Source organism: Phaenicophaeus curvirostris, chromosome 4 (genome assembly GCF_032191515.1).
Source record: "Phaenicophaeus curvirostris isolate KB17595 chromosome 4, BPBGC_Pcur_1.0, whole genome shotgun sequence".
Lineage (NCBI taxonomy): Eukaryota > Metazoa > Chordata > Aves > Cuculiformes > Cuculidae > Phaenicophaeus > Phaenicophaeus curvirostris.
This window is the reverse complement of record NC_091395.1, coordinates 14803178-14820041: the sequence shown is the minus strand read 5'-3', so window position 1 is coordinate 14820041 and position 16864 is coordinate 14803178. Positions and strand designations below refer to the sequence as shown.

Sequence of the window (16864 nt, the reverse complement as noted above, 5' to 3'; positions counted from 1 at the left end):
GGGCGTCTGTCTAGAGCAGGCACCATGCTGTCCTTTGCCCACAGTGCCCCCCAAAAGCTGGATGCAGGCTTGCAGTCACCCCACTTATTAGCACTGTTCCCATCAGCCTGCCCTGCGCTACAGCCTGTCCTTCAGAAGTGAAATGAGATGCTAGGCTGGCAGTGAGGTAACTGCCTAGCTCTCATCTGTTTCATCAGTTTGAAAGTATGGGAACTGGTGGTACTGTGCTCTCAGCAGCCTGCTTGCCTTTGCATTTGAAAGTGGCCTTATAGTCACTGAATTTCAAGATATAATGCAAGTCTTATAGTTTTCTTCGCTTGTGTCAGTGGAAGCAGAGGGTAGTTCAGGGAAGGAAGATTTTGCATTATTGCTTCTGTTTCAATTTGTAATTTCCCATACTTTATACAAAAAAAGAGAGCACCTTTATGCCATATTAATGACTGATCCTTTCCTGAAACCAGCTGGTCTCTTGTGACTTTTCCTCACTAACTTACTCCTAAGCCAAACTATCCCTTGCTTCTAACTCCAGTGTAATAAATCAGCAGATCCAGACCTCTGACAATCTGCAGGGGAAAGGCCAAACACATTACAGACATTCCAGCCAAGTGGGCAGGACTGAAAACAGTATTCCAGGTAAGTGTAGGTCCTTGCATGGTGTTACAGCATTGCATGGAAGTCTTCAGCTGCTGCTGCACATTGGGCACACGGTTTCATTATGCCAGCTCCAGTAAGGACCATTTCTCCACTGGCTTCTACCCGAAAAAATGGGAAAAGGAGCAGAATGAAGACCCTGAAACAGCAGTGCTGGGTGCTCCCTGGAGCTCTGCACAAACCTATGAGGAGAAGGGAGAAGAGCTTCAAACAAATGAGACCCAGAGCTAATGTGTCTGTTGTAGCACAGGATGTAGCACAGCACTGAAGGGGCTCTGCTTGCTCCCGAAGCTGGTGGCCGTCTCTGGGCAGGGCAGGACATGCTGCCAAGGAGGTGCTGTACCCAGATTTAGCAGCACCAGCCAGCAGGGCTTCACGGTACTGCCTGGATGCAGCATTAATTACTGGGATGATCTGAAATACAGCCTTCTGCAGAGTTCATCCTCACCGCCTGCTCTCAAGCAGAGGAATTCGGCAGCTTCAAAGCTGCTCTCAAACCAAATGTCACAACCACCTCCTCCTTAGAAATGGAAAAGTCCTGTCACAGTCATTACTGTGACACCAGCACCGACCAGCAGCCTCAAACTGCATGTTCGAATGCCAAGTGACTGGCAGATATTTCCAGTAAAATACAGTCCTCTCCACGGCCTCTGATTGCATCACCCGTCCGGACAGCATTGCCTCAGCTTTCTCTGGCCAGAGCTTTGACCTGCTGGAGTCACTTGAGCTCAGCCAGGCTCTGGGCATCACGCTGATGATGGAGCCTGGACAGACACAAGAAGACCACATGGCACTGCTGTCACTAGAGTGAGGTTTGCCTTTTTTCCTGTCATAAATTTCTTTCTCAGCAGGAAACCAGCAAGAAGAAGGGAACATAAGACAGGTTACACCTTGCCTATTTTTTTCTCAGCAGCACTTGTGCAGTAGATTTCTAGAAGAAAAAAAAACCAAACAAAGCACAGTTGGGATTTTAAAATAGCACTAGAGGAAACTGTGCATGCTCTGTAATAGCTTGGTAATTAAGATAGACTATAAACCATATAACTTGAAATTTCATCAACAAAGTGCACGGAAGGATGACAAACCCAGTAACATCTCAGGCTCTTTGATGCAGAAACTTTCTCCTTCTTGCAGATAGCTTCTACTTCTCCACAGCAGCAGGGCACAACAGGAGCAGCAGTTGTGGAGCGGATGCTGTGGAGATCAGTGTGTAATATGGGTATGGTTGTAGGCAACCCAGAGCTGATACTCAAGAGCAGGCTTCTTACTTCGTTGACAGATTGAGAAATGGTTTGCCACAGCAAGATAATAAGGTCTATGATGAGCAAGAAGTCCTTCCTGGTCAGCTAGTGGCCACCTGAGTCCTGTGAACAAAGTTTAGGGAATATTAGAGAAGAGTGCACAGGTTGATCAAGTAAAGAGCTTGAAGGTGGCAACACTTACTTGAGACCAGATCACAAGGAACTGATCATTAAACCAAAAATGCTGGCAGCACCATCTTCAATAAGAATAGCTCATGTAATCTTTAAAACAAAGAGCACTGGCTAACTCTGAGAAGAACAATTAAAAACCCAGAGAAGGAAAGTGGTAAAAAACCCATGATAGTCCAAGAACAATGCATACGAACTGGTGTTGCCCTGTACATGCCTGTGGCTCTGTGCTAGGGAAGACCAGGGAAAAGAGAATGTTTCTCTGACTTCCAGTTAGGTGGAAAGTTAGCAGAAGTACTGTCTTTCCATTTCTGTCCTGTTGGCTATTCTTGTTATTACTCTATCACACTTCCTGAAGTGTTACCATAGGTTACTGCTGGGAATGAACTAACAAATACATATGCATGCAGCATATAATGTGAGACTCCTTCCCTTACAAATTCAGCCTGAAAAGAAAACCCCAAACAACCCTTTATTTTATTTGGTAACTACTGCAACCTGGGCAGCTGTTCTGCACTAGAGGGGGTTGAAAAGAGAGAGAGAAAGAGTACAGGGCTCTTTCTGGATCTCAGTAAGAAAGGCCCAGCAACAAACAGCTTAATAACTGCTTTAATACAACAGAATAAGACAATGAATACAGGCAGCAAGTAAATTGTACACCCCTTCAGATGCTGGGCACCCCACCTTCATGCAGCATTGTATGGAGCCCAAATGGATTTTCCCACAATACGCTGTGCAGAGCAGATGCAACCCCATCCATGGGGAGCAGCTCTCCCTTTACATCACTTAAGCTATTTCATAGTTTTCTTACAGGGAAACAACCCTCTTTCTAAAGGATGTTCTCATGGGAACATGTTGCTGTGCTGTTAGATAAAGGCAAGGCCAGGCAGGTGGTGTAATCACAGTGCTGAGTGGGAGCTGCCTGTGAGCTCTGCCGATAGCAATGAGCTGGTGGAGATGTCCTGCAGCCAAGGGGTTCCTGCAGCCCTGAAGCCTGAAAGCCATGCAAGGTGTGCAGCTCAAGCCAGTCCAAAGGTGTTATGTGGATCGCTGACTCCTAAAAGTCTAAGGGTCCCTTCGTCAGGATCAAGACAGTAGCTCAGGAAAAGCCTTCTCCTGTCTGATTTCTCAGCCTTGGAGAACAGTTTGGCACAGGAACCTAAGACTTTGAAACTTGCTGGCTTCACAGCCTGTTTGCTTTCAAAACCAACATGGGGCTGGAGCTGGCCACAGGCATGGTCTGGCATATTAAGGATCAGGCATTGCTTTGGTACCATCAGTCAAAGATTTGAAGGCCATCACTTTGGAAACACTTTCATGTTTTCTTGACTACTGTGACCAATGCAGCTGAAACCTGCAGGTGTGGGGCACAGGTGTTTTTTGGAGCTGGTTGAGAGCCTTAGGACTTAATAGGCAAGTTGTAGCCAGAAGGGCTACAGGTAGCTTTTTTGTCATCGTAACATCATGAAAAAAAATAGAAAGAACTCAAACAAATAGTGTTGAAAGTGGTTTGAGTTAGATTCCCTTTGAACTAGTAACCAGGTGGCAATGAAGTGTAAAGCTGAGTGGTCATCAGTGTATACCTTTAAAACAAAATTTTCCTAGCATGCTCTGCTCCCTTTATAAAGGGGCACTCCAGGCTCTAGTAGTAATCTCTTCTTCTGGCTGTCTTGCTATGTGGTGAGTACTCATCTCCTTCTTTTAAACTTGCTTTCTTTGGTTTTTCACAGGATGTGGTGTGCTGCTGCTCCTAGACAAGCTTTTGTTTAAGGAGATGTGGCTTAGCTTGGCTTTTCAAGTGCAAGCTTACACTGGATGTGGGGATGTAGTAAATCCAGAGTTACTGCTCTTCTCAGACTCTGAACTGAATGCATGGAAGGGGGTGGGGTGCTGGTTGAATAGTGTTAGTTTCATGAAGTGATTTCATTGCATGGAAATACTAAGTATGAACTTGAATGCAGCTTTAGTCTTTGCAATGCAGTTGATTTTTGTTTGATAGTTTTGGATTACTTGATTTTGGATGTGGTCTTCTAAGACAAGTGGTGGACAGGCACTGTAAATTGCTCAAGGAATATCTTGTTGTCAGTCTTGATCCACAAGTAAAACCATTTTATATACATGTACTGGTGCAAGAGCTTTAGGATATGGTAAATGAGGTAACATAAAGGATATGAGCACTAGTATACAGCCTTTTGTACATGAACGTGTACATTAGTAAGAGTGTATTTGTATCTTCCAAGGGGATAAAGATATTATAAACTAGGTTGAGGGATTTTTTTAAGTGTCTGAGTTCATGAAATACACAATTCTACTTTGATGTTTACATACATATAATGGGATACCTCACCACAACTTAAGTTTTGGATACCTTTTCATATGCTATACTGAAAGCTGTCTGGCCAGTGTCATATATATAATGTTACCTGCCAGAATAAAGGAAGCTAAAACAAAATCTAGAAGCTAAGTATATTAAATCCAGAATGAAAGTTTTATCGAACTTGAAACAGGCTTCATTCTAACATTGGACTGCCTAATTAAAATGAAGTTTAAATGTTCACTTGATTTAAAGATAGGGCCTGAGAACTGAACTGACGGGGTGGGGAGAAATCTTGTACAATGTACTTAAAGGTCAGTGACTGTGGGAATTAAATGTTTAACTTCTTTAGCTAGTTTTCAAATTTGAATATGAATTGCAACAGCTTGTCTTAATGCAATTTTTCCTATCTACCTCACACGGTAAATAGTGACTTCATCATCTAGAATACATTAGGAAAAAAACCACTCTCAGTGTATAAACTAAATAGTATTTTCTAAGTTCAGAATTCAGTATGTGATTAGACTCCCTATAGTAGCAGATCACCACTGAAAAGCGTGCTATAACTAGATTTGTAGAAACAGAACTGCAGTTAAAAAGTTAGTGTTGCGAACTCTAGGGGGTAAAATCAGTCTGTGAAAAATGAGTTGCTGTAGGTGGCAAGGGTGAGAAAGTGGAGGGGGAAATAACCCTAGATTAAAGTAAAAAAAAAAAAAGAACAAAACCTAGACAGTCTCCAGGAATGAAAGCACAGAATAACCTGCCAGCTGCATACTGATGGCCAGACAAATAAGAAATCGCATGTTCCACTTGAAGGTATGTCTTGTTTTTTCTGACAAGGAGTTGCTTACAGAAGAGTAAGTCAGTGATTTGTACTTGCATCCTGGACCCTATTCAACCCTTGTCAGAAAATGATAAGTTATTGAAGCTTTTTATAAAGTAGCATCTCTATTTCTGTGTTCTGTAGTAGCTTCTGAAATACTTCATGTTGAAAGGTTAACTACTGACGGCAAAATAATTTAGAATTATTCTTGATCTAGAATATCCTTGATCTTTTTAAGAAACAAAAATTTGCCTCCCTGTCGCGGTTTAGCCTTAGCTGGCAAAGACCCTCAGGGGCTGCTTGCTTCCCCCTCCCCAGTGAGATAGGGAGGGGAATTGAGAGGAAAATCTAGAACTTGTGCATTGGGATAAAGACTGTTTAGTAGAACAGCAAAGGAGGAGAATAGCATCGACAACAGGATATTAGGAATGAGTAATCAAGCACTCACTGCCCAGAGAGAAACCAATGCCTGCATGTGCTCCCAAGCCATGAACCCAGCCATATCCCGAGCTTCCCCATCTGTCCAACTGCTGTCTCCCCATGCTGGATGTGACATTGATGGCATGGAATATCTCATGGGCCAGTTTAGTGAAAATTAACCCTTCCCTTGCCGAACCCAGGAGATCAACCCTTTCCCATACAGAACCAGCACTAATTCACATTCTCTCCCTTGGATAACTAAAATGTTACTATTCCTTACTTGAATTAGAGCTACTGGTACTTGGAAAGAATAGACCAATGTAATAATCACAATTGCCTTGTGTTTGTCCATACACAACTAGAAGTGTTTTTGTTCCTGGAGGCGCTCTGAACTGCCCAAAGAATAAAACAGGGCTTCAGAAAACTCATTTTTAAAAAAATTGGCTAAATAACCTTATCATGAGGTACATTAAGTTATAACCTTGTCCTAGGGAACAAGAGAACACGCTGAGTAGCTGGAGGTTAAGTGCAGTAACACTCAGACTAAGAGATATCTGAGCATTCAGGTTTTTTCTTCTTGACTGACTGCGTGTAAAAGGAGAAAAGACTTTTACATGGATACCTGTATTCATTTATAAACTGAACTATATTTACTCACTGGGCTTTGATTACCTGGGAGAATTGTTGCAAAATATAAACAAACAAGTACTGACTCCTTGGCTGCACAGAGGTTCCCCTTCCCTAATGCATACCCCATACTATAAGCTGAATATATTTTTTTCTCATTTCTGGCTAGCACATAGAAAAAGAGAATGTATAGATGGTACTCAGTTGGGGAGGGAGCAGATGGGAGAAAAAGCCTGAACTGTCTGAAGAGGATACACATGGCATGTCTACAAAAGCTTTTAGATTCCTAGTCTGTTTTCAGGAGTAGCTTTAGATGTTAGTTAAAACTGCTTCGTATTGAAGAAGTCCATTGTGTTTGGTAGAGATGCAGGAGGGGAAAAAAAAAACCTAACTGCAAGCTGAGGTGGGGGTACAGAAGCAGAATGTGCAGCAGTTACCAGATGTCTTTGCATAGTGGCTGAGTGCTTTTCACCTGTGACTGACTTCCTCAGCTGGCACAGAGCTTTCTTTTCACCGTTAGGGCTTTTCTTCCATTTGATTCAATCCTTTCTCCACCCCCAACTGTTGAAGTTATCACTGTTACATCCCTTAACTCAATCCATTATTCAAGATTTTTTTGATGCCTGAACTTTTTACCCAATGACTCTTACTAAATTGGCATTTAAAGCTGACCCTGTGTTTTCCAAAAGGGACAGGTCATTGTCACTAAAACATTAGCATTTCCCTTCCCAACATCAGTAAAACTATTGTTTTGCCATCAATACAAGGCTCTGATTTGCAATTGCTCCATGCCAGCTTACCTTCCGATTGGCATTTCTGTAACAGTTAGCATAGGTAAACAAGCTGTTCCTTTGAATTAGTCTTGTAACACTGTTACATGCTCCTCTTTTATTTTATTTTTTTTCTGTACAGTGGAACAAAACAATGCTTTGAAACAAAAACATTCAGGAAGTTTACACTGGTTTACATTTATTTAAAAAAAATATTTAAACACTTGTGTATTTCACCTGTGGGTTATTAACTACAACTCAAATAGGGCTCATCACTTTGAAGAGGTTCACGAGTACAAAACAGCCTCCTTCTGGCATCTTCACATCCTTCTCTTCTGTGTGCTTATGTACAATACTGTGAAAAGGAGAAAGAGGCACATGTAAGAGGGTCCTGGTAAATAACACACAAACATCTTTATTTAAGGCATCATATTTCCATGGCTCTTAAAACAACAGTGTAATAAATCCCATTTAGCATGAACAAAGTCAGAAAATTTACGTCTGGGTTTCAGGAAACAGTATCAAATTTACTGAACCAAAGTAATACATAATACGTATTTATTATATACATAGCCAAACTACACTCCAGCAGATTTAGGCTGAACAGAGGGAGAATAAATCCAGCTGCCCCACAGCACTACTCAAGGGAGTCTGAGAGAGTTTCCAAGCAGCAGAATTAAACGTGTCAGACACTAATGCTATGATCTTTTAACAAAAGCTGGAAGTAGCAAACGCTTAAGGCAAAGCTAATAATTACTTACGAAGCAGCAGACATCTTTCACCTGCTTGGCTGGTGGTATCCCCAGAACAGATCCATGCACAACACGGAACTGCATTGTGCTCCTAAATCTGGGATATCTTAAGTTCTCTAAGGCTGTTTTTCAACCTCCTGCCTCTCATCCATTTATTTTAATTTTTATAAGAGATTCTTATTTCCATATTTGATTCTCCAACATCACTGCACTCCTTAGTGTAATAATCGAAATTCCTCGCAAAAAGCCTCATTCAAGGATTATTTCTCCTCCTAAAACACTCTTCCACATTGGTGCCACGATCTCTTTAACTTTCTGTAACATGAAATTCAGTTATTGTTTCTTTTTATTCCATTCCTCCTTCCTGCCCTCTATTTTCTTTTCAAGTAACGTGGTCAAACTCTGCTTTGTTTAACTTCTCCACAAGTTTCTTTACATCTGACTTGCAAGCTATTTCTGTTTTTTAAATATTCTTCTCCCTGGCATGTCCTGGTATTACAGCCTAACTGATACTATAGAGTTGTTCCAGGAGCCTTGGACTGTCCTCGAAGTGCACTAAAATCCACTCTCTGCAAGGAGATATTTAAAGACAAGTGATTTTCTTGACTGGTAGCAAAATCTTTACTCATAAAGATGGAAATTGGCTCCAGTACTAACAAACAGCATTCAGCCAGGTATGAGCAATTACATCTCAAGACAATATTAGCATCACCAATATCTGTCCTGTATCATAAAATTATGCTGTAGTTTGCTAGGCAAAACAGACTTCTATGGAGCAGAGGCCACACAAGCAGGCGGCAAGTGCAAAAGAGTAAACCTGTCAAACGACAAGAAATAAGCTCTAAGGCAGGCTAGAAAAGAGCATGCTTCTCTAAATGAACTTCAAGGTCAGAAGAAAAGAGGGCCACAGGAATGCAGAAAAGCACAGGCATTGAAAAGTCGAACTGTAAAAAGTAAATACGTTAAGGTTTCTAAGAAAGCCTAAAACTAATATTCATCAAGGCACCTTCCTTATTATCTCAGCTGCTCCTCAAAGGAGTAAATATCAAAACACAGTCTTCTAGTAAGCAGTAACATAAGGAGGAGTTACCATTATTTCCTCGGATAAATGCATCTCCATACTTGTTCTTTAATTGTCCATTCACATATTCTTCAGTCTGTTCCAGAGCTATATTCATATACCCATCCAGGCAAGCCAGGACACCTGGAGACAGTGACAGTTTAAAGGTGAATCAGCTTAAACTTATCTTAAAATAAACAAAAAGGCATTGTGTTTGAATAGTACTAAGTAAAAAGCCTGCATCTTCATAACAAACTGAAAAACCTGGCTTGGCCAGATGGGTCAGTAGATCAGTGTATACTTCAAAGAACTAAGTTGGGAGTGAAGAACTGCAGGCACTCTAATAACAATCAGGTGATGCAAGTGTGGGGAGAGAAAAGAAGTTACTAAGGTGTGACTTTCAAAAGATTGATAATTTCATCTTTGAAAGTTTAACTTGTCCCTTCTCACAGGTGTGTTTTAAGCCACACAACAGAAAAGAACCTGTGATACTAAGTGTAACTGGATAAGCAAAGGACAAGGCTAAGTAAATTGACTTTTCATTAAAATTTGTGAAGGGTGTAGATGAAAAATGACCCTTTTAACATAGGACACCATACACGTTTTTTCATATCTATCTTCAAGCTTGCAGATCTAGAGGAACATGGGCTGCAAGTTTCTGTTTTGATGTAAACAAAATTCTAGACCATTTTCATGAGGCAAAGAGTTTTCAAAAGACACTGATATCTTCCCACAAAAATATAATTTCACTGTTTAATTAATGCAACTCAGGAAAACATCTCTGCCAACTGTAATATCAGATGTTCTTTTGATCAGGGAAATATGCATTTGAGTAGCACTGCTTTTAGGCAAGTACTTGTGTTCTCACCTCTCATGGCCCCTCTTGAAGGCTGCAACTTGTTCACAGTATTTCCTGTGTACTGGCAGTATGATGGCATTTTTTCATTCAAAAGCACCTCTGGCATCTGCACCCAACCTTAAGATCAGAATCATGGCCCTCTACAAATTTAACTCGCCTGATCAGCAAGCAGACTATTCATGTAAAGAACTGAATGTGTGAACTAACAGATATAAAGAATTGGTCAGAATGCAATCCAATGTGTTACTTGGGCACAAAACAACTTGTACAAAGCTGTATTATGTCCATCTTGCATGTATTTTCCTGACTTCATCCTTGCACACAGCAACAATACTACTAAAACAGTTTTTTCCCCTGTTTAAAAAACACCCGATTTATTTACCTGGCCTTAAAACTTAAATATAGCATATTTGCTGTACTTGGAAGGAGAGAGAACTCCAATCTAAAAACCCACCTCTAGAACTCATTCTCACTTTTCAGAAGTGTTATGGTACTACCTTCCATTAAATAATTAGGAATTCAAGTTCTCCTGCCAACTGGTAATGGTTTGATGATTATTGTTTTCCTTTGTTTTTAATTCCTGTTCCCACACCCAGGATAAACTAACTGCTCACAAGCTGTTACTAAAAGCACCAAAAAAACCCAAACCAATGTGTCAGTACTCTCTTTTGATCTAGTGGAACAAAAATGAAAAAAATCTTTATTCAAAATTAATATTGGACAGTGTGGATTTTCTTAAGCTATCATTCAGTAGGCCATAAACACAGTATTTTCAAACTTTCTTATTCCTAGAGTGCATTCATGGTTGTTTCATTCTCTTCCTTTTCTTTGTTTGTTCTCAGGCCACTAATGGCATTAAATATTGTCACTGCCCATTCTGGCTACTATCTTATCAGTTTTATCTATCTGTAGATATGTTTTAATGTACATATTTTTCCATACACACAGAAATCACATGTATTAATTTATCAATAACTACTTTCCCAGGGCCTCTTCCCTTAGATGTTCCCAGCACTTGACAGCAAATGACTTTTACAGTTAAACATCAACATTTGCAAGGGGCCTCACTTCTCCTTCTGGTGGCTTGGAGGGTGGAGACACAGACAAAAAAAAACTAGCAAAAGAGCCCATATGAAGAACCTTGACAGATGGGCAACAAAAGGCTGACATGCTGGCTTATCAGTGTCTGGGTTTTGTGAATGCTGGTCAGAGTTCTGTGGAGAACAAACTGTATGTATTTTTCAAATGAGAACAGCATTCAGGTTTTTAACTACAGGATCACATCAAGTGGAAAGGAAGGAAAGTAGAGGGAAATAAGGAAAGAGGTGGGGGTAAGAAATAAGGGCGTTCAAAGGAATTATGTTTGTTTTCTGGTAGGCTTGACTGTAGACACATTAAACTAGCTTTGTTCAGGGGAAAGCTGAGTAATTTATCTGCAGCAGTTACAAAAAAAGCAGTTACAAACCAAGCAGAAGGTACTGATGTTCCCTCAGAAAATAGAAAAGCGTATCCAAAAACTAAATCTAGTTTGACTCTGCCTCGTGGGTACCTTTAGGTAAATACCATAGAATCATAGAATAACCAGGTTGGAAGAGACCCACTGGATCATTGAGTCCAACCATTCCTATCAAACACTAAACCATGCCCCTTAGCACCTTGTCCACCTGTGCCTTAAACACCTTCAGGGAAGGTGAATCAACCACATCCCTGGGCAGCCTCTACCAGTGCCCCATGACCTATTCTGTGAAAAATTTTTTCCTAATGTCCAGCCTAAACCTCCCCTGGCGGAGCTTGAGGCCATTCCCTATTGTCCTGTCCCCTGTCACTTGGGAGAAGAGGCCAGCACCCTCCTCTCCACAACCTCCTTTCAGGCAGTTATAGAGAGCAATGAGGTCTCCCCTCAGCCTCCTCTTCTCCAGGCTAAACAACCCCAGCTCTCTCAGCCGTTCCTCATAAGGCCTGTTCTCCAGCCCCTTCACCAGCTTTGTTGCTCTTCTCTGGACTCTCTCCAGAGCCTCAACATCCTTCTTGTGGTGAGGGGCCCAGAACTGAACACAGGATTCGAGGAGCGGTCTCACCAGTGCCGAGTACAGAGGGAGAATAACCTCCCTGGACCTGCTGGTCACACTGTTTCTGATACAAGCCAAGATGCCATTGGCCTTCTTGGCCACCTGGGCACACTGCTGGCTCATGTTCAGTCACTGTCAACCAACACCCCCAGGTCCCTCTTCTCCAGGCAGCTTTCTAGACAGACTTCCCCTAGTCTGTAGCTGCACAGGGTTGTTGTGCCCCAAGTGCAGGACCCAGCCTTTGGCCTTGTTAAACCTCATCCCATTGGTCTCAGCCTAGTGGTCCACCCTGTTCAGATCCCTTTGCAGAGCCTCCCTACCCTCCAGCAGATCAACACTTCCACCCAGCTTAGTGTCTGCAGACTTGCTAAGGGATTTGCTTTAATTGTAATGACTGCTCATTAAAGTAATTTTCCTGCAAGAAAGAACTTATAGAGGCCAGTGATTGTCATTGATGACAAACAGTGCAGTTTATAAGCCACCAACTGAACCTGAAGTACCCAGACAATGTGGTTCTTAAATGATGGGTCACAAATTTTCTCAGCTAAGAGATGCTAAAGAGGAACAGGAAGGGATAAGAAGGCATTGCTTCCTCTGTCAGTGAGCTATAACAATTTTTAACTGTCATAATACAAAGATTCCTTGTCATGGCACAAACGAGTCTCCTCTCACAAGTGCCAAGCTGAGCTAATTGAATTAAACCTTATCTGAAGCAGTGATCTGTAGCAAGACCATGATGTTTAAATAATTCCAGAATAAAATGTCTAAATTATGCACAACAGGAGATGTATGATAGTCTTAAGTTTGGATATTATTAAAGAAAATGGACAGGCAGATAGTCTTATCGTAATGGGAGCAGGACCAGGCCTTTCACTGAAGCTTGATTTGATGTTTAAAAAAATTCCGGCAATCCTACATGCAGTGCAAGACGGTGCACAGACAGGCTGAGAAGTTCTGGAATGAAACTGGTGGACTGTGTTAAAATGAACTGGGCATATAGCAGCAAACGCCACACTAAGTTTTCTGCTGTATCCCTACACGTCCTGATCCAACACATGTCTGGGCAGTTGTTTAACCAAGAACATAAACTCTTTCATCCCTTGTGTAAGAGTATCCTTATGACTGATGGCAGAATTTACTGTTCGAAGCTTGTCTAGACCAAGGTCTGTACTAGGAACTGGAGAACAGGAAGATGAAGAAAAAAGTAGTTCCAACAAGGGTTGCTATTAGAGCACTGAAAAGGAGACTGCCAGGCCATTTCAGGAATTGTAATTCCAGACAATCTTTACAAAAGTCAGTTTAATAACTCAGAAACATCCTGAGACTTAAGTTGAACCATCTGTGACTAAGGACACAAACAGTTTAGGTGACAAATTCTAATCTCTGGATCCACTGTAAGCCTTTTTCATCAGTTTCTCTGCAGTTGAATTTCTGTTTTTTGTGTCACTGCTCTGAGATCTATATTCATAAACTAATATTCTGGATCACACTGCTTTGCTTTTGAAAAGCAAAGCATCTGTTCCAGCCTTCCTAAACAATTACTTTACTCAGTGTTAGAGACAGATGGAGAACTTACCTCGATAATCAACTCCAGAATTTAATTTTACAACAACTGGCCTTCCAATGATTTGTTTTAGAAAGTCACTGGGGGTTTGCTTCCGTAGACTCATCTTGATTTTTCTCTGGTAAGCTGGGAAGAGAAGTGGGAGAAAACATTTGGATAAGCAACACACTTATATGTTTTTTAAACACTCGACAGAGACAGGCAGTCCGTTGATGCTTAATATGTTCAGTAAGAGAAAATATCAAAGATATCATAGTATAGTTTGGGTTGGAAAGGGACCTTAAATATCACTTAATTCCAACCCCTCTGCCATAGGCAGGGACACCTTGCACTGGAGCAGGCTGCCCAAGGCACCATCCTGTCTGGCTTTGAACACCTCCAGGGATGGGGCAGCCACAACCTTCCTGGAAGACCTGTACCAGCGTCTCACCACTCTCATCGTGAAGAAATTCCTCCTTATGTCTAGTCTAAGTAAGCAAAACCTTAAAGGTGGAGGCAAAGAGACAGAGCTCCTAGAGCCACAGTATTAAACTTTCCCTTTGGCATTTTTATAATTCCTGAAACTATTTATAAAGAATCCTAGTTTGCTGTGCTGCGCATCTTATCTTATAAACTTCTGATGGAGCCAAAGGGGCTGCAGAACAAGTCTTATGAGGAACGGCTGAGAGCTGGGGTTGTTTAGCCTGGAGAAGAGGAGGCTGAGGGGAGACCTCATTGCTCTCTACAACTACCTGAAAGGAGGTTGTGGAGAGGAGGGTGCTGGCCTCTTCTCCCAAGTGACAGGGGACAGGACAAGAGGGAATGGCCTCAAGCTCCGCCAGGGGAGGTTTAGGCTGGACATTAGGAAAAAATTCTTCACAGAAAGGGTCATTGGGCACTGGAACAGGCTGCCCAGGGAGGTGGTTGATTCACCTTCCCTGGAGGTGTTTAAGGCACGGGTGGACGAGGTTATTCTATGATTCTAACATCTTTGCTAAAATGGTTTTATTAAAATTAGAGAGCGAGGTCACAGTAAGTGGTTCACAACTTTAGGGGCTGGGGAGAAGCCAGTATGCGCTCTGTACACACAAATCTGAGAAAAGCAAGAGAATGAGAAGCAGATGCGAGCAAAGAACAAATCTAAAAGGATGCCTTGAAGTGAGCCAGTTAAGTCAGGCTAAGTTTAGAATTAAGGCTTGTGCTTAAGTCATAAAACCATAGAATCACCAGGTTGGAAGAGACCCACCGGATCATCGAGTCCAACCATTCCTATCAAACACTAAACCATGCCCCTCAGCACCTCGTCCACCCGTGCCTTAAACACCTCCAGGGAAGGTGACTCAACCCCCTCCCTGGGCAGCCTCTGCCAGTGCCCAGTGACCCTTTCTGTGAAGAAAGTCGTACGAAGCCCCGAAAAGACGCTGCGATTTAAAAACTCCGGGCGCGGTGCAGCCCCCGCTGTGGCAGGAGGCCCCCAGCAACTGCTCCGCTTGTGCTTTCCGGGCCGCTTTGTCCCAGTCCCGGCCGCTCCGCGTTCCCAGTCTGTGGGAAAACAGCTCCAGCCCCGGCACCCGGCGCAGCGCCGGCTCCCGGCCGCTCGGCAAGGGCTCCGACAGCGGCCGCGCGCGCTCCGCTCGTTCCGCGGCGGCTCCTTCGGAGGAGAAGGAGCATCGCGAGCTCCGGCCGCACCGCTCACCCCTGCGGCCGCGACCACGTGACCAGGCAGCGCGCGCTCCTCTTGACACCCACCCCTGCCCCCCCGGCCCGGTCCCGCCACGCGCCCACGTGACCGGCCCGCGCTCGCTCCCCCTTTACCCCGCTGGTGGTGGTGCCGCCGCCGCGCGCCCCCCGCCCACGTGACCGGGCAGCGCCCGCTCCTCTGACCCCTCCCACCCCCGCCCACGTGACCGGGCAGCGCTCCCTCGCTTCCCTTTACACTGGTTCTTCACCCCGCCGCGCGCCCCCGCCCACGTGACCGCGCACCGCTCGCTTCCCTGACCCCCTCCCCACCCCGCCCCCGCTCCCCTAGTCGCTCGCTCGACCCACCTGCGCGCCCTTCCCCGTCGCGCGCGCCCAACCGCCCCCGCCGCTACGGCGCGCCGGCAGGGCCAAACCGCGCCGGAACGCGCGAAGGGCGAGGCTCCCGCCCCTCGCGGGGACGCGCTTCGCACCCCTGAGCTCAGGGTTTCCGAGGGGGTTCCACCGCCCCCCGGGCCGGTGTGAAAGCGCGGCTGGTGGCTGGTGTGACGCCTGCGTGCCGCCAGGCTGTGTGTTGAGCCGTGGGGCTCGCCGGCGCCTCGTTAGAATGCCACGAGTTGGAAGGGACCCCCGCGGATCGCCGAGCGCAGCTCCTGTCCCTGCCCAGGACAACCCCAGCATTCACACCGTGTGTCTGTTGCCCAAGTCCTTCGGGAATATTGTCCGGCTTGGAGCCACGGCTGCTTCCCTGGGAAGTTGTTCCAGTGCTCCAGCACCCTCTGGGGGAAGAACCTTACCCAGCTAGTCCCCGGTGGTGTCCTGAGGGCTCAGTGCTGGGTCCAGCCCTGTTCAGTGGCTTTATCAATGACCTGGACGAAGGCATCGAGTGCACCCTTAGCAAGTCTGCGGATGACACTAAGCTGGGAGGTCGTGTGGATCTGCTGGAGGGCAGGGAGGCTCTGCAAAGGGATCTGGACAGGCTGGACCGCTGGGCAGAGTCCAATGGCATGAGGTTTAACAAGGCCAAATGCCGGGTCCTGCACTTGGGGCACAACAACCCTGTGCAGTGCTACAGACTAGGAGAAGTCTGTCTAGAAAGCTGCCTGGAGGAGAAGGACCTGGGGGTGTTGGTTGACAGCGACTGAACATGAGCCAGCAGTGTGCCCAGGTGGCCAAGAAGGCCAATGGCATCTTGGCTTGGATCAGAAACGGCGTGACCAGCAGGTCCAGGGAGGTTATTCTCCCTCTGTACTCGGCACTGGTGAGACCGCTCCTCGAATACTGTGTTCAGTTCTGGGCCCCTCACCACAAGAAGGATGTTGAGGCTCTGGAGCGAGTCCAGAGAAGAGCAATGAGGCTGGTGAAGGGGCTGGAGAACAGGCCTTATGAGGAGCGGCTGAGAGAGCTGGGGGTGTTTAGCCTGGAGAAGAGGAGGCTGAGGGGAGACCTCACTGCTCTCTACAAGTACCTGAAAGGAGGTTGTGGAGAGGAGGGTGCTGGCTTCTTCTCCCAAGTGACGGGGGACAGGACAGGAGGGAATGGCCTCAAGCTCCGCCAGCAGAGGTTCAGGCTGGACATCAGGAAAACTTTTTTCACATAAAGGGTCATCAGGCACTGGCAGAGGCTGCACAGGTAGGTGGTTGTGTCACCATCCCTGGAGATGTTTAAAAGATGGATAGATGAGATGCTCAAGGATGTGCTTTAGTGTTTGATAGGAATGGTTGGACTTGATGATCGTGTGAGTCGTTTCCAACTTAGTGTTTCTATGATTCTAACCCTCCCCTGGCACATCTTCCTGCCATTTCCTGGGGTCCTATCACTGGTCACAAGAGAGAAGAGATCAGCCCC

The 16864-nt window shown here is 44.7% G+C and overlaps 1 protein-coding gene across 2 annotated transcripts; it reads right to left on the bottom strand.

Annotated features, from left to right (window-relative positions):
- Nucleotides 1-7111: 7111 nt before the first annotated feature.
- LSM6 (LSM6 homolog, U6 small nuclear RNA and mRNA degradation associated) lies at nt 7112-15427 on the bottom strand. 2 transcript variants are annotated; one of them, XM_069854854.1, is made up of 4 exons: nt 15365-15427; nt 13352-13465; nt 8878-8991; nt 7112-7390 (listed from the first exon to the last, which is right to left on the bottom strand). In XM_069854854.1, exons 2-4 carry the CDS (start codon nt 13443-13445, stop codon nt 7356-7358), a joined length of 243 nt encoding a protein of 80 aa, XP_069710955.1. In that variant the 5' UTR covers nt 13446-13465; nt 15365-15427; the 3' UTR covers nt 7112-7355. The 2 variants fall into 2 exon arrangements, with proteins under 2 accessions (XP_069710955.1, XP_069710954.1); XM_069854853.1 differs by lacking the exon at nt 15365-15427 and adding an exon at nt 15134-15192.
- Between the last annotated feature and the right edge of the window lie 1437 nt (nt 15428-16864).